At 46.1% G+C, this 18,237-nt stretch overlaps 1 protein-coding gene across 13 annotated transcripts in view; it reads left to right on the top strand.

Moving 5' to 3' along the window:
• LOC146046377 (myelin regulatory factor-like) overlaps positions 1 to 18,237 on the top strand; it is a 170,791-nt gene that overhangs the window by 138,163 nt on the left and 14,391 nt on the right. For 9 of the 13 annotated variants that reach the window (XM_083165645.1, XM_083165648.1, XM_083165646.1 and 6 more), the window contains 11 exons: positions 1,270 to 1,465; positions 3,320 to 3,396; positions 3,722 to 3,832; positions 5,130 to 5,247; positions 6,492 to 6,692; positions 8,060 to 8,168; positions 8,861 to 8,970; positions 11,124 to 11,269; positions 11,377 to 11,449; positions 12,450 to 12,538; positions 16,195 to 16,263. In XM_083165645.1, the coding sequence (XP_083021771.1) occupies positions 1,270 to 1,465; positions 3,320 to 3,396; positions 3,722 to 3,832; positions 5,130 to 5,247; positions 6,492 to 6,692; positions 8,060 to 8,168; positions 8,861 to 8,970; positions 11,124 to 11,269; positions 11,377 to 11,449; positions 12,450 to 12,538; positions 16,195 to 16,263 (1,299 nt within the window). The remainder of the gene's footprint in view (positions 1 to 1,269; positions 1,466 to 3,319; positions 3,397 to 3,721; positions 3,833 to 5,129; positions 5,248 to 6,491; positions 6,693 to 8,059; positions 8,169 to 8,860; positions 8,971 to 11,123; positions 11,270 to 11,376; positions 11,450 to 12,449; positions 12,539 to 16,194; positions 16,264 to 18,237) is intronic. The other 4 variants (XM_083165653.1, XM_083165647.1, XM_083165650.1 and 1 more) reach the window with 1 other exon arrangement.

Raw genomic sequence — 18,237 nt, 5'->3', positions numbered from 1 at the left:
TGCATATTTTTTTTGAATGCTTTTTCTTTTTTTATGTACAGGATTTGACACATTTTCATTATGATGTTTCTTATGTGTTATATATGTGGCTGGGTTATCATGTTAAAATTTTCTTTTTGTTCCACCTGTAATAGCCAACAACTATGCGCCGAGCACTGCCCACCATCATGGCCCTTTTTAGTGATTGCTGTGCCCCACATTTATTTATGCCCACTCTGCAATGCGGCGTATTCCGTCAGTTTGCCGGCATCGCTGTTTATTTGCATTGTAGTGAGACCTCGCCATGGTAACGGACGCCAGTACTGGGTTTGTACCTAGTCTGACGCCGTAGATCCAGGCGTTAGTGTGTATGCGGTCAGTTGCCGTGGAGACGAACGCGGGGAAGGACTTCTGTCTGTACCCGCGTAACGTCATATCCGGCTGTCCGTACTGCATGCAGTTTGTATGCGGCCAGTTGCCGTGGGGACGGACGCGGGGAAGGACTTTTGTCTGTACCCGCGTAACGTCATATCCGGCTGTTCGTTCTGCATTCAGCGTCTTTCTGGGCTCTATACATGATGGTGGCGGGTTTACACAGGTGCAAGCTGCTGGCAACTATTATACAGGTGTGTTGATTTAATCTAGATTGGCCTTGCTATATATATGTGGTCTAACTGATAGCCATTTATGCTCCTGACGACAGTGACCATACCGAAACGGCCGTCGGGCATCAGTGGCTTGACAGTGGACACCCATGTTTACTTTTACTGGATTGTGGTAACGCTCTTCGCTTGGACTGTTATTATGCTGATGCTGTTTACCCTACATGGTTTGTCCTCGTGCTATTTTTTCTATTTTTGACTTTCTAATATAAAAGAATTTTTTCCATTTGGAAATGGATGTGCTGGCTTCCTTCATTTCTCTCTCTCTCTCTCTCTCTATATATATATATATATATATATATATATATATATATATATATATATATATATATATATATATATATATATATATACATACTATGCACACACAGACAGTGAATAAGAGGGAAGCATATGGGTAGGGTACTCACTATGGGCCAGATTGATCAAACTTCATAAAGTGGAGATTAATAAACAGCCGGCCAATCAGCTCCTACTTGTCATTTTTTTAAACCCAGCCTGTGACATGGCAGGTAGGAGCTGATTGGCTGGCTGTTTATCACTCTCCATTTTATAACTTTTTGAAGCTTGGTACATCTGGCTCTATGAGAGATGGCACTGGTGCTCTCATCACACTTGTCCCTTGCAGCCCGATGCCCACCTACAAAGTGGATGCAGACAAAGGATTTAACTTCTCGGTGGGAGATGACGCTTTTGTTTGCCAGAAGAAAAACCACTTTCAAGTCACAGTGTACATTGGCATGATCGGAGAGCCTAAATATGTAAAAACCCCTGAAGGCATCTTACCTTTAGAGTGCTTCTACCTAAAACTGAATGGAGTGAAGGTGAGTAAAAAGTGAATTGCTTACATATTGCAAAACATGTTATTTTCTATAACTCCATCTTCCAATATTCAGAATGAAGGCAGTTGTTGTAGGTGAGACTTGGTGATTCCAAATATATAACCTAAATATATGACATCAGAGTGCAGATAGTCACAGAGATAATTGGAAGTTGCTAAACATAGAAGAAACTTGGAGCGGGATGCACCAATCTTTGAAATGTGACCTAGGGGGGTATTTAATCTCGGGTCAGGACTGACGGGACGTCCCAGCAGTCGTGACGTCCCGACAGTTGTCACCCTGGCCCGTTCTCCGGCCTCCTCGACTGATATTCGGCAGGCGGGATTCAATGTCCCACCTGTCAAACGGTGAAAAGGGGGCGTGGCCACGGAAAATGGGCATGGATCATGGAGATATGGCCGTGATCTCGACAATCCATGGGTGTTCTCGGCAAAATGGGCAGGACTGCTTTTAAAATTGAGTCCGTTCTGCTGGGATCCCTCTTTAATGCTGTTGGGAAAGACTAATGGAAAGACTTAAATTTCTGTTGGAAATAGCGGCGGGGGATTGTATACCGCCCAAACTTATGTAAATTAAGTTTTCTGATGTTTGGTCACTTATCGCATTTTCATAAAGCCCCAGATTCAGAGACACCATAAATCTATCTAATAATATAAATACAAACATAGCAGCCCCGAAGAGCACACAGCAGCGCCTATTGAAGGCGGGAGGGCCGGTCACCAGGAGCAGGAGCAGCCCCGAAGCGCACACAGCAGTGCTGCACTCCCGGCGCCAACATGAATAGTCAACAAGGTGTGCTGCAGCCCAGCCATGCCAATCCCAGTGTCGGTCCACGGCGCTACAAAGTGCAGCAAAGTGGGGTGAGCGCACGGATCCAGCAGCTGCCACCCCATAGTAAGTGCCGCTGGCCCTGCTCAGAATGCGATAAATTCCGGGGTTTCGATGTCGTGGGCAGTGCCATCTTTAGTTGGCATTGACCAATTGAAGCCTATAGGTTTTATCTTGATTTTCCAATAGGATCCTTCCCCGCAACCTCTACAGTAGGCGGGTCAGCCCATGCCCAGTAAGGACTCTGGAGTGATAAACCCAGAAGTCTTGTCATTGCAAAGAGCAGCGCTTACCACAAAAGCTGTCATTCGGGATTTTCTTCAGGCATATGGCATCCACAAAACTGTTATACTTGCAAAGAGTGGTGCGGTGCATGGCAAGCAAAATGTGATGCTTGATGCATCCCGTCCCCAGTGTTTTACAGGCTGAGTCAGTAATGTGCACTCGTGTCTAAAGCTGTGTAAGCACGGTGTGATTTGTTCGCTGAGCAATTTTACCTGAAAATTGCAAACTATACAGTCTCATTCTGTCTACCTCATTTTGACTAGAAGTCGCTGGTCGCTGGTGCACAGTGCATTGTGCACCAGCGATCAGCAATTTGTAGCCATAATCGTAGGAGCCTGCTCCTGCGACCAGCGACCATGAAGTGCTGGCAGCGGGGAGCACGCTCCCGGCGATTTATCTCCCACAGCACATGAAATCACTGGCAATATGGTCGCTCAGCGATATGTGCTGAAATCACCCCCCCGTGTGTACACAGCTTCAGGCTAAGGGCGAGATGTGCTAAATTTAAAAAGTGATAAAATTGAGAGTGATACGCACCAGCCAATCAGCTCCTACCTGTCATTTTTCAAACACAGCCTGTCACATGAAAGTTAGGAGCTGATTGGCTGGTGGTTTAGGCCTAAGTTTCCCATTATAATGTTAGCATGATCTAATGGCTGATGGTTTTTGTATCAGTGTCAATGTTAACTGCTTATTCTTATCCTCATTCCTGTGCTGTTCTAGCTGGAGGCCATCAATCAAAGCATCAGTATTGAGCAATCGCAGTCTGACCGCAGCAAGCGCCCATTTCATCCAGTCACGTAAGTACAGCCATAATCTAGTATACTGATCACAGTTTGGACAAGTAGAAAGGAGAAATTAGAGTAAAAGAAGGTAGAAAATGAGACAGGATTCTTTAATTGGGGCATTAAGGGCCAGATGTACTAAGCTTGAAAAGTGATAAAATGGAGAGTGAAAAACTGCCAGCCAATCAGCAGCTGACTGACATGTTACAAGCTGGGTTTGAAAAAAGACAGTAAGGAGCTGATTGGCTGGTGATTTATCACTCTCAATGTTATCACTTTCCAGGGCTTAGTAGATCTCACCCTCAGTCTGTTTAGTGAGTATTCTCCCCACTCTTCTTAGGATGTCTCTTCCCCCGGACCAGGTCACAAAAGTGACAGTTGGGCGACTCCATTTCAGCGAGACTACGGCAAATAACATGCGAAAAAAAGGAAAACCGAACCCAGACCAGAGGTAAGTGTGTGAGCCCAGTCACACATGCAGCAGCGGACCCTGCTCGTCATGCACCTGGCAGCACTACAATAATACTTTACTGAGCACAAGTAGTGTTTCACATAATAAAACCTGTTCATATTGTTATCTGCTAGTTGCCCTTTCTCTTAGGAAGGTGGCACTGCTGTGTCTTGTATTACTTTTATGGAGCCAGGGTCTAAGGCACCCATTTATCATTCAATATTTGCAGTTAAATCCTCGAAAACACCCATTTTCGGGGGTTAGCCGCAAATATTAAGTATCACCCATCCCTCCTGTACCGCCACCAGCCGCCTCTTCATAGGTTTCTATGGGGGATGCGAATCAACATTGGGCAGAAGCACATCGCATCCCCAGGCTACCGCCATTCTGAGATGGCCTATGGGCTACACATCGCACTGTTACAGGAGCAGTGCAGTCAGCGGGGTCGGCGGGGGGCCAGAGCTAACCACACATGCTCAGAACCCCTGGTGCCCGGTTCAGCACATCGCAGGGACGGGCTCCTTTCGGAGCCCTATCCCTGCGTGTCAGGGATGATACATCCTGCCGTTAGGATCGCATTTTACAATGCGATCCTGGGCGGTAATATTCCCCCCAGATAGCATTTTAAATGCAATGCATGATAAATGGGCCCCTTAAGTGACATACAGTACTGTACCAGAGTATGACCTAATGGACTGAAATGATCCAGCCAGTAATATATTAAACACACCGATTGGCTGTTTGCTTATATGGCTATGTTTTATTCTATATGTATAAACTCTCTTTTAAAATTCAGACAAATGTCTGCATTCTGTGTTTTTTTCTCATTTATTTAACTGTTACATTATGCCCTATCTCTGGTTTACTTGGCATACAATGCTGTTCCCTATTTTTAAAAGGAGGGTCTTCACTGGAGAGGGTTATGCCACCTCTAGCCGTCGTAACCCCATAGAAACCTATGGCTCCTCTCCACAGCGCTGCTGTGTGAGGGACCTGATGTGAATACCTCCCAGCATGCCCCCCGGCTGCCAGTGCCTCTGCAAATGCGCAGGCAACCATGGGGATCGCCAAGGGCAGCTGTTATCTGGAGAGCTGCCCTTTGCTTTGCTCATTGCACATGATCAGTACATATGTGATGGGCGGAGGGATGTACCACCGCTGCTTGGTACATCCCACCCTATACTTTACATGACCTCTTGCCATCGCTTTCCCCTCGCTTTCTAATGATCGCTTCCTTTTGTTCCCATGTAAGATCCTTTATGTACTTCTTCTCACCCATTTGTGTTGCTCTTTGCAGGTATTTTCTATTAGTGGTGGCTCTTCAGGCCCAGGCTCAGAATCAAACGTACCTGGTGGCAGCACAAGCCTCTGAACGCATCATAGTCCGGGTAACCGCAAAGGGGCTGGAGAAAGGGGTATATTATAAGGAGTTTGTATTGGCATGCTTTAGATATCTCTAGATATAATCTTAGGCATCGATGATTCAGAGTTGGGAGCATTGCAGTAGCAGAAGCAACGTTCATGCTGGTGAAACTTTGTTGTGGTGCAGGTGGGGCAGATGTAACATGCAGAGAGATTTACAGTCTCATGGGGAATGTCCTAGATCATAGATCATTGCAAAAAAGCCATCCAGTACTTGTGGGCTAAATAAGTAAGTCTAGATGCACCCCTTGCATTGCAACATGGTATGCCCAGGTTCAATGTTAACGCTTTTATTTATTTTGTGCCCAACTCTGAACCATCCTCATGATCTATCCCAATCAGTTACCCGCTGTCAGCTTTTCAGTATCTGTATCCAGATCATAGATCTATAGTCAATATATCGACACCAAAGTTGACATTACAATGGTCGACTACTCACATACTGTATGGCCTACAATTGGGAATAGTAACTTGTGTCGATCGCCGCTTCTACCCTTTTTACATGTCAACCAATTGATCCTGTTGCATGTTGACATAGTAATTGTTGACATCATGATCCATACCCCAAGGTTTCCTAGTGACCTGTTGTAGAAGTCACATGATGCTGTTGTGATAATTTGTGGTGGGCCCACTTGCAAAAGTATAATTTGGGCCCCACACCAATGAGTTACAGGGGTACAAGCTGCTGGTCTGGGCAGCAGTGGGCCTTAAGGGGCCCCGGTGCAATGCACTTGCTGCACCAATGGTAGTTCCGCCTCTGGACTCACATTTGGTTAACAGCAATTTTTCTGATTTATTTTTGTTTTATTTTATTTTTTATTTTATTTTATTTAAATTTTTTTCTTGCCTTAACATTTACGTGGCCTACAATTGGAAATAGTAACTTGCGTAGATCTCCGCATCTACCCTTTTACATGTCAACCAGTTGATCATGTTGACCACCTCCATGTTGGTCCTGTTGAACATGTGCAGGTTGACCCAGGATAGTAATTGGTGACCTCATGATCCACACCCCAGATTTCCTAGCTCAGTCTGTACTGAAGTTTTCTGTATATATTTTGGATTTATCTCCAGTCTTTTACTGACCCATAGTAGGAGTTCTCATAGCCAGAAAGTTGTGGGTTTGTCAGTGACCTGTGTAGAAATGACATGATGCTGTTGTTGTATTATTGCTCTGTGGCCGGATGTTTTTACATTGTTGTATTGAGGCTTCTCTCATTGAATGTGTTTTCTATAGGCCTCAAATCCTGGCCAGTTTGAGAGTGACAGTGAAGTGTTGTGGCAACGCGGCCAGCTCCCGGACACTGTCTTTCATCACGGACGTATTGGCATTAACACAGAGCGACCAGATGAGGCTCTTGTGGTTCATGGAAATGTCAAGATAATGGGTTCTCTTATGCACCCCTCCGACCTCAGAGCTAAGGAGGACATTGAGGAGGTGAGTAACAGATTGGAACATGCATAGGGGAGACTGAGAGGTGCTGGAGTGAAGGGAATCCATTGTGCATGACAACAGGGGGACAGGAAACAGTGATCACCGGCGAGAAACATAAATTCAGTCACAAATGTTATTTATTAACCGATCATGTTCAATAATGAAAACGCATTCCGGTACTTATGTAGTATCTGGACGCCCGATTAAAAAATCGGGTCCATCGCATCGCATCGCATGCGATTTGGTCGGATGCGATGCGATTATCGGGCGTCCAGATACTACATAAGTACCCACATTCCTCATTGTTTGACCTGGTTTAGTGCAATTTTCCAACAGGCAGCTAATACCGTAACAGTCTGCTGGATAACCACCTTACTGTGGGAATACTAGGCTAAAATCAAGTAAGATTGACTAAGCTCCGTATGAAGGAACATTTTGGAGGGTTTTAATTGTCTTTTTGTTCTATAGAGGGATAAGGTAGGCTGGGTGTGCTCCATTATGGATTCCAATGGCTGCAGGAGATCCTTCAAAATGGAGGCTAGAGGTCACCATCAGCCTTCTAGAGTCTAGAAAGATAGAACAGGGAAAAAAATGATAAGAAATAATAAAGCAAAAAATAAATAAATACATAAATTATAATAATAATAATAATAATAATAATAATAATATGAATAAAAACGATTTGCAAATGTGGACCAGAGAGGGGTGTCTGTGAAACTAACCATGTAAGGAAGGGTTTTTCAACCACTGTGCCACTAGTGTGCTGTGAGCTGTTCTCAAGTGTGCCCCCAGATCTAGAGATGCCCAAACCAGTTTACAGCCACAGCCAGTTCAACTGTTATTTACCAGTGTGATTGTTTTTTATATGGGGGCCAATAGGTTTGTTTTTTTTCCTGTGGGGGCCAATGTGTTTTGGCCTGTGGGGATCTCATGGTGTGCCTTGGCAATTTAAAAATGTTATTTAGTGTGCCTGCGTGGTGCTGGCGACTAACGTCACATGACATCAGCATCCGTCCCAAATTCAGACTGCAGCGGCCATCTGTATAGTAAGTATTGACTTACTCTTCAGACCGAAGGCTGCAGAAATCAATCGATGGTTAGCGACCATCGAATGATTTCTCTCCAGGGCGGACGCATGGGAGGGCATGTGTTCGCTTACACATCTCCTCGCATGATATCGCGGGGATTCGGCCGGGCGGCGGTCAACGCTTACCTGTTCTCTAGGCTGCGAGTATATGCAGTCTAGTGAACAGGTCTGAATCGGGCCCCAAGTTTATTGCTGACATTTTTTTAGATGAGCATTTTTCTATAACCGTTGTGAATGTATGGATTATTTACCCTCTCTGATTGGATTTGCCTTTCTATCTCAGGTGGATACCACGGAACAGCTGAAACGGATCTCTCAGATGCGCCTGGTTCAGTATCATTATAAGCCGGAGTTTGCGAGCACAGTGGGGCTGGATGACTCCGCGGAGACAGGTGAGTCGGATGCTCATAGACGGCTGTTTATAAACAATGAGATTTTGAGGAATACAGCTACTTATACACAACTCGCCAGAAGCAGCCTTGGAGGCCGATTCTGGATCACACGCAGTGATCCGAATTCAGTCCTGCCATGATGGACGGGGTATGTGCATGCACTTTTCTGCACATGTGCAAACCCGGACAGCGAGTGGCCGCGGTGAGTTACACACTCGGCCGGGAGCGGTCGGCAACGTGGACGGGGATAGCCCATGGCAACGCCCATTTGAAAACACTGGGGATTCCCATTGGTACGAAGACAGGCCGATGCCTGTCGGTAGCGGGTGGCTGACGTCACAGGAAGTCAGCTGCTCGCCCCGTCTTCAGGCAGGCACACGCAATTATTTTTCCTGCAGCGGCGACGGCATGCAAGGGGATGTGTCTGCATTACACATCCCCTCTCATGGTTGCAAGAGGAAACGGCGGCGGTGGGGAGAGGGTATTTGGTGGTGCGGCCTCTCTGGCGCACGGTAAACTGCAATCTTCGCAGCTTACCAATCCAACCAGAATCAGGCCCTTAGTTCTGGGAAATGCTAAAGAAATGGGCACCTTCCTGGTAATAGAACATGGGACCAGTAGAACATGGGACCCCCATTCACTCTTTCTGTGCTTTCTGTTCTCTTGACTATCAAATGTTCTCTTTCTCATAGGAGTGATTGCACAGGAGGTGCAGGAGATCCTCCCGGATGCTGTAAAAGAGACGGGGGATGTGGTCTGTGCCAATGGAGAAACCATAGAGAACTTCTTAGTAGTAAACAAGGTATGATCTGTAAGATTTGCAGAGGATCTAGTATCTACCATCGTACGGCATGAAGAGTGTTATGTACCAACCAGTAAAAGAGTGAAGAGATGGGCCAGAGGAGAATATTTACCCATAGAAACAAATTAGATTCTACCTATCTTTAGATTGACTGAACCTAATAAATGCTAACTCACTGCAGTTGCCCACAGCAACCATGGCCAGTGATGGACAGATGGACGGACAGGGGGAAAAGGGGACACCTCTACCAGGCCCTAAGGTTGATGGGGGCTCAGGGCTAACAATGGTTATAAAGGCACAGGCTGGCCAGCCACATGCCTTCCATGCAGGGCCGGATTTCTCATTTGGCCCGTGAGGCATGGGCCTATGGGCGGCACCTGCTGGGGGGGCATGGCATCCCCCATCACTGGTGGAGAATAGCTGGAAGGGGGAGGGGGTCACAAATCACAGAAGGGAGGAAATGGCAGGGCCTGGCTCCCCCGCTGGCACTCAGCCTTCTACTGACCCATCCGGGACCTTTCCTGCTCAGTGGCGGTGGCAATGGCGGCTATCGGCGCAGTGACCTGCCGCAAGCAGGTAAAACACTGGCAGGTACTCCTCGACCGCACTGACTGTGCTGCAGAGCTGCTGCCACCCACACGACAGCTAAGCGCACAGCTTCCCATGTACATTGCATGGGGGAAGGGGGGTGGCTCATGGGCGGGCAATCCCATAAATGCTCATGGCTGTGGTAGCTTCTTCTCTTCACCCCCCCCCCCCCCCCCTCTGTGGGGGGCGGAAAAAAGGTGGTGCCTAGGGGCAGACTTAAATCTGCCCCTGCTTCCATGGATTCGTGGAACTGAACATCCGCTGAGCCCCCCCCCCCCCTCTGTTAACCCATCTGGACTTGTCCGGCTAACTACTCTAATGAATTTATGGTCCGATTCAGACCCATTCATTACATGCCAAATACAGCCCCATTCCCAATGGTCAGGGTTTGCACATGTGCATGCACAAACCCCGGGAGTTTTGCAGTCGCTGAGCCGTCCGTTCCATAGTGGGAGAGAAGGGGGCGGGCATGGGCTGGAGCAGAGGAACAGCAGATACAGGCGTGGAGATGCCTGCTGGGGGAGGGCGGCTGGCGTCACGTGACGTCAGCGCCCACTTCGGATTCGGAGGACAGCGGACACTAGAAAAGTCAGTCCAGGCTGACTTTTGTTAGCGAAGGCCGGAGAAATCGTTTGATGGTGAGCCATTATCGAATGATTTCTCCTCCTTGTGGCCCCATGATACATCAACCCCTTAGTCCAGGCATGTCCAAACTGTGGCCCTCCAACTGTTGTGAAACTACACATCCCAGCATGCCTTGCCATAGTTTTAGCATTCCCGAATAGCAAAACTGTGGCAAGGTATGATGGGACTTGTAGTTTCATAACAGCTGGAGAGCCATAGTTTGGACATGCCTGCCTTAGTCCCTTTGGTTAATCCCAGTCATATTGTGGTTTGTGTTTTACTAGATGAAATTTGTGCATAAGTTTCTCAGTCTGTACACACAAAAGTCCTCACGAAGTACACTTGATGCACATAGTAAAACGAATCAGTTTTACCTGGTTGCATTAGCATTTTTAGGTACACGTCTTGGGAGCTGCCTTCACATCCCAGAAGCCTGCATGCTGACAGGTGTAAAAGTCTTTGCAGACCTTACACTTTAGTCCCTTGGCACTTTAATATATAAAATTTGTATTCAAATGAACTTCGCTTTGTCTGTTTAGTTTAGCCTTATACATAGGAGCACCAAAGGCACAAATCACAAAAAAAAATGGCCGCCGCTGCCATTTCCGAGTGATTTGTCCATGCACACTGTATATGTCACCAGGTACAAGGCACAGGCACCATGTTCCTGGAGACCTGCGTATGCGCATAATGCCTGAGTCTACTTGCGATCAGAGAAGAGGTGGCCCACAGTGGAGGCTGCACGCGGGTCCACTCCTCTTAAAATGCCCCTGGCCTTATATATGGTTTATATTAATCTAAAAAGAACCAGGCAGTCACTGTATAGTGACTGGTTACGGTGTGTGCGGACAGGCAGTCACGTGCAGTCAGCACTGGCGTACTTACACTCTTGGGCTTGTTACAATAATGCTCTCTGACAGTTTTTGGTTTTTGAATGTTAGGAGAGGATATTCATGGAGAATGTTGGGGCGGTGAAGGAGCTCTGTAAGCTGACAGACAACTTAGAGAATCGAATCGATGAACTGGAAAGGTGGAGTCGAAAGCTGGCTAAACTGCGTAGGTTTGACAGCATGAAAAGCACTAACAGGTACAGGTTCAGTCTGTCCTTCTCTTATTACAAGTGTTCTGTAACCTTTCCTGGCTAAGCCATTATCATCACACTTTTCATGTACTTACCATGACTTCTCCCTTCAGTCATACAGGAAGTCAGTTCAGTCGTGCGGGGAGTATTCCTTACAAGCAACGTCCCACCAAAGTCATAGGCAAGGTAGGTACAAAGAAAGTCCTCTGCGTCAGACAACCATAAATGTTTATACATACAGTAAATTATATAAAAAAGGCATTTCGACCTGTCGGGAAAAAAAACAGACTTTATTGAATAGGTCGGAACCCCTTCTGACCTATTCAATTGTCTTTCTGACAAGACGGCAGTTCCGACAGGAATTAAATATACCCCGTAGTCTTCTTCTGTCTAATAAGATACATCTGTTTATCTTCATTTTTTTGTGTCTGCTTATATTTCCTAAAATCCGTCTTTTTTTCCTTACATAATTCTTGCTACTTCTTTCGTAACCCACCCTGGCTTCTTTTTCCTCTTGTTATTTTCCTAACCCTTTTGATAGGGTGATGGTAATCAAGGTATCAATGCAATCTGGTGGGACTACGTGCTATGGAAACCTATCTCTATGTATATTCAATGGTTTTTGCGAGCTGTGACAGCGAGCAGTGCTGACTGCTCACTGTCACAGCTCGCACAGTCAGTATTCAACATACAGTACACTCCCATTTCCACATCGCTGGGTTTTTGCAGTGACGTGGAAACGGCACGGGCGGCCGCCAAAACAGCAAGGCTCACGGCTAAATGCAGCAGGCTCCCTACATTAGCCATAAGCCTCGCTGTTTGGGGAATCCTTGCCATTATCTGACAGCGAGGGTTCCCTCAGAACATTGAATATGGTGAGCGGCCGTCGCGGGGGTTAAACGGCAAGGGTTGCATGTTTACGGTGATCTCCGTTTAACCCCCTCGCCGGATGCATTGAATACTGCACTGCCCTATGTATCCCTCCTATTATCCCTATAGATTGTAAGCTTGCGAGCAGGGCCCTCCTACCTCTATGTCAGTTTGTTACTACCCAGTTTGTTTTCTTACTGTTTCCATTTGTAAAGTGCAATGGAATATGCTGCGCTATATAAGAAACTGTAAAAAGGATATATATATATTTCTTGGCCCAATGTCACACTGTGTATTCACATTTCTTTTACTTCAGACAGTACCGCCCTCTACTGACAAGAGCTGTGTCAGTCAACGGTTTCTTCAGGCAACCATCATTGCCCTTGTTATTATAATGGCTTTCAGGTATGTCCAGATGAAGTTACGCTGTCATTGTAATATTGTTATTCAACTAAATAGCCTCTCAAATGTTATACCAACAGAATGGTTTATTAATACGATGCCATAGGTGGAACTTAGCACTGAGTGGGTAGGAAAGCCACACAGATGCAAAATGTTTTCTGTTGCATAATTAGGCAGAGTGTTTGGGAAAGGCTGGCTGCAGTAACTAGGGGAATAAGGAATGAAAACCTTGGATTCTAGTGGAAGCAATGATAGACGTTAAGACTGTATTGCAGGCATGACCGAACCTTGGCCCTCCAGCTGTTGTAAAACTACACATCCCAGCATGCCTTGACATAATGTTAGCCAGTAATATATTTCTGGAAAAATAGGTCCAGAACCTCCAGGTCTGTATAAAATAAAGGATTAAATAAAACAGAGAGAGGGGGGGGAGGTATATATTGGGGGAAATGTACTAAGAATACAGTTTTTTAGCCTTATACAAATTCGTATTCCAGAGGGGAATTTACAAAGCAGTCAAATACGACTGCTTTGTAATCCCCGATGTAGTATCCATTCGTATTAGCGGCCGTATATATGGCCGCTAATACGAATTCATATAGGCCGTCTGCACGGATCAGTCAGATCCGTGCAGGCTGCAGAGTGTAAAAAAAAAGGAAAATAAATAAATAAATAAATAAAACGGAGTGGGATCCCCCCCCACGGGCATAACCAGCACCAGGCTGAAAGAGCCGGGGCTGGTTTTAAAAAAATCAGAAAACCGGCCAAATAGGGGTTCCCTGTATTTTTAAAACCAGCCCCAGGGCCGGGCCTGGTTCCCAAAATACAGGGGACAAAATGAGTAGGGGACCCCAAGATTTTAAGAACCAGCCCCAGGCCCAACCAGCCAGCAGGGTGATGCCACAGCCGGGGGGAGACTTTTTATACAAGTCCCCCCGGCCAAAGCATTAACCCTACCGACTAGTCAGCCTGTCTTGGGGGAGTGGAGACCCCCCAATAAAGGGGTCCCCCCCCTCCAGGACTTACCTGGCCAGGCTGAAGCCTGGTTCTGTCCCCGGTACCCCTGGGCTGTGGGTACCGGGCTGATAAAGTGTAAAAAAAATAGAATAAACCATTGGGTTTTGTTGTGGAACTATGAGTCCCAGCAAGCCTGGAACGCATCCTGGGACTTGGAGAACCACAAGTCCCAGCATGCGGCCCATTAAGGGGCTTGCTGGGACTCTTAGTTCCACAACAAAACCAATAGTTAAAGAAAAGCACACTGACACATAATAAAAATAAAACTTTAATACACACAGAGCCCATATATACTGATACTTACCTATCTTGAGCCTGTAGGTAGCCCTTGGTACTGGTCCGGTGTCCTGGTCCGGTGTCCGTAGAAATCCAAAGGTGACCTGTGGCAGGAAATTATACTCATGGGTCTCATCCGGCATAGATCACGTCCTCTTCTATCCTGAAGTAGTCCACCGGTACTTGGCAAAAAAAACAAACACGAACATCCGGACCATCGCTTGTCACTCTGAATGCCGCTATTGGCCGCTAGGTAGCCAATCAGGAGCCGGGTTGCTTTGAAATAAAACTTATCTTCTGGAAAGTACTTTTTGACCCAGAACAGGTTCAGGAATCCAGTTCCTGATGACGTCATATTTAATTAGAGGTTCAGGAGCTGAGGGGCAGATTTATTAAGCTTGGAGAAGAGATAAACGAGATAAAGTGGAGAAAAGGTAAAATGAGATAAAGCACCAGCCAATCAACTCCCAACTGTCTTTTTCAAACACAGCTGATTGGCTGTGCTTTGATTAAGCAAGGGCTGCCTAAAGGTGCCCACAGACGCATCAATTATCGAATGCGTTTTGTACTTTTTAAGCACAAATTGCATCTTATGTACAATTATTGGATGGTGTTTATGGGCTTGTGCGATGCGATGCGCGTTCCCGGGAGTCCGATATTGTATGTCTAAAAAAGTACGTGCTGCACGTACTTTTTAGACTACATCTGAAATTTAACATTACAAACATGGGGTCATCACATCGCATCGCATGCATCCAAGTGCACATTGCATAGCAAGCTGGAAGAAAAGTTGTATAGAACCATTGTACAGACAAAAACGCATAGCACAGTACAATTGTAGCGTCTGTGGGCACCTTTAGCCAGAGCGTACTTAAGAGGCTTACAATTTTTGGGTTGGCAGGAAAGAGTTAATGTCTGCTAGTGTGTTTAAAGTTGGTTTCAGTTTTGTAGTTAGCCCTTGGGTGAACTGGGGGGGGGGGGGGGGGGGGGGGCGTGAGCTTAGTGAGAGGGGTATATAGGCAGGTCCTTACAGGAAGTACTTCCTCTTGCAGAAGTTTCTTCAGCCCCACCCTCCCTTGCCTTTGCCCCCTGGAAAGATGGCAGGGTGTCCTGCCTTTGCGGGGGGGCGCGGTGGGCACTTCGTCAGCGGAGTGTCCACACTGGCCAGAGCGGGGGTGGTGAGACTTCCCAGCGTTAGGTCGTGCCTTAGTCAGATGGGCCGTCTCAGTAGTTCCCATATTAATATCAATCAGTTGGGGCGTTTAAGTCGCCGCCATTTTTTGGGATGTGACTAGAGCTGGGCATCCATGGCGCCTTATTGCCAGTCCTTTACGAAGAAGGGTCATACCACATTAATAAATATACTTATGACCTTTAAATCTAATTGTTACGGTGTCCGTGTCTTTATTGTGTCAGTGTGAGTTATTTTTAGTTAAGATAGCTTAAAGTGTGGGTTATAATTTCAAGCCAAATAAATGTATAGACGCCTTAATCTCCTTTTACCTTTTCTCCGCTTTATCTCCAGTTTATCTCTTCTCCAAGCTTAATAAATCTGCCCCTGAGTTCCTTATGGTTACTGCTAAAAAATAGCACTGATGTTAGCATTCTTAATAGCAAACCTGTGGCAAGGCATGATGGGACTTATAGTTTCACAACAGCTGGAGGGCCATAGTTTGGACATGCCTGCTGTATTGTATTGGTGTAGAGCATGGAACAATATGGAATGATGCTTTTGGCGCAATTGGCAGGGTTCTGTAGATGTTATATAAATCTTTAATTTGCTGTACAGTTAGGAATACAGGTCAGAAAAATAAGTCAGGCACAAGCATTTGACAAGTTCCCATGAGTTTTATATCTGGCTAGGTATTAATACAAGTACGTTATCAAGGAAATATTAAGAATTCAGGTCAATATTCAAAAGATCCATTCTCCCTTCTAGTACTACTGTAGGGGATGCAGTTTAAATCCCGGCCGTCGGGATCCCGGCGTTCAGAATCTCGACGCTGGAATCCCAACCGCCGAAATCCTGACACTTTCTCCCTCCGTGGGTGTCCACGACACCCCTGGAGGGAGAATAAATTAGCGTGCCGAGCGTAGCGAGGCATCGGGCCCGCTGCGTGGCGAGCGCAGCGAGCCCGCAAGGGGTGGCGATCCACGTCCCCCCCCTTGTCGGGATTTCGGCGGTCGGGATTCCGGCGTCGGGATTTTAAACGCCGGGATCCCGACCGCCGGGATTTCATACTGAATCCCTACTGTAGGTCTCATGTATTAGTTGTGACTATTACTGACCAATCACTGTATTCTTAATACATAACTGTATTTTCCATGTCTCAAGTGAACAAACCCACTTACTCTTTCTGTTGCAGTGTTATCTCCATGACAACTCTCTATGTGTTGAATTTGCGCAGTGAAGATGATCTGCTGGATATGGATGGGTAAGTGTGAAGTTCTGGATTTATCATTATCCTAGAGACTGACGTTGGAGATGGGAAATAATAGTTCTATGTGAATGGGGAAGAAAGCATAGCAAAAGGAGTCTTGTGCATGTTGTATATTCTTACTCAGAAAGCTAGCCCTGTATCATGTGCATACTCTGGGTGCCTTCTGTGAGCGTCTAAGTCCAGGAAATGATAGAAGTTGATCACCGTTGGAAATGTATTTTGGGAGTTTTGTTTGTAAACATTCCTGGAATTGTGGGGGCGATTCAGGCCTGATTTATGAGGTCCGAATTTGCCCCCATTCCCAATGGTGGGGGTTTGCACATGTGCGAATATGCACATGTGCAAGCCCCCAGACTGAACGCCTTTGGTGAGTTTCACATTCGCTGGGGTGTTCCCTCACTAATGGCCGTGCAGGGGGGAGTTGCTAGGGTACGCACAGCATTTCACGAGCGTGCCCTCCAAGAGACCCATAGAAACGCACCCAAAGAAATGCTGGGTGGACCCATCAGAACACAGGCGTGTCCATTCACATGAAATCAGCGTCCGCCCCCATCCAGGATAAAAGTATATATAGTCTTACTTTTAACTGTGAAGGGAGGAATAATTAATTTAATGGTGAGCGACCAATGATTTTTCCTTCTTGCGGCCGCATGCTAGTGTGGGGATTTGCTTGGTGTGTGGTGGGGGTTGGGGCGTGAGTTCAGCGGGGCCGCATTTACCGGCTCCCTAGGTAGCAGATATACGCTGCCTAATGAGCAGGTTTGAATCGGGCGCAGTGTGCTCTGGACCTGAGCAGACACTGGGCCAGATGTATTAAGCCTTAATAAGAGATAAAGTTGAGTAATAAAGAGTGATAAAGCACCAGCCAATCAGTTCCTAACTGCCATGTTACAGACTGGGTTTGAGAAATGGCAGTTAAGAGCTTATAGGCTGATTCTTTATCACTCTCCACTTTATCTCTTGTTAAGGCTTAATCCATCTGGCCCAGTGTGCTGAGTGTAATATTCTGCAATTTGTGGAGTTGGTGCAGTTCTGGTGAGAACCTCCAATCACAAACAGTAATCTAGGAACATATTAATAAGGCCAGCCCCTCCAATCACAGACAGTTATCTAGGAACATATTAATAAGGCCAGCCCCTCCAATCAGAAACAGTAATCTAGGAACATATTAATAAGGCCAGCTCCTCCAATCACAAACAGTAATCTAGGAACATATTATTAAGGCCAGCCCCTCCAATCACAAACAGTAATCTAGGAACATATTAATAAGGCCAGCCCCTCCAATCACAGACAGTTTTCTAGGAACAGATTAATAAGGCCAGCCCCTCCAATCAAAAAAAGTTTTCTAGGAACATATTAATAAGGCCAGCTCCTCCAATCACAAACCGTAATCTAGGAACATATTAATAAGGCCAGCCCCTCCAATCACAAACAGTAATCTAGGAACATATTAATAAGGCCAGCCCCTCCAATCACAAACAGTAATCTAGGAACATATTAATAAGGCCAGCCCCTTCAATCACAAACAGTTATCTAGGAACATATTAATAAGGCCAGCTCCTCCAATCACAAACAGTAATCTAGGAATATATTAATAAGGCCAGCCCCTCCAATCACAGACAGTTATCTAGGAACATATTAATAAGGCCAGCTCCTCCAATCACAAACAGTTATCTAGGAACATATTAATAAGGCCAGCCCCTCCAATCACAAACAGTTATCTAGGAACATATTAATAAGGCCAGCTCCTCCAATCACAAACAGTTATCTAGGAACATATTAATAAGGCCAGCTCCTCCAATCACAAACAGTTATCTAGGAACATATTAATAAGGCCAGCCCCTCCAATCACAAATTGGAAACCACTACGGGTGTCTTCTAATGTTGCACTGGTTCTGGATGTGAGCTGTGTACATCTGACTAGTATTGACCTCTTTTTCTTGTCCACTGTGTGCCACCCTCCTTCCG

This window comes from Crinia signifera, chromosome 11 (genome assembly GCF_055691185.1).
Source record: "Crinia signifera chromosome 11, ASM5569118v1, whole genome shotgun sequence".
NCBI lineage: Eukaryota > Metazoa > Chordata > Amphibia > Anura > Myobatrachidae > Crinia > Crinia signifera.
Note: the sequence above shows the minus strand (reverse complement) of the source record. Positions and strands in the feature narration are given on the sequence as shown.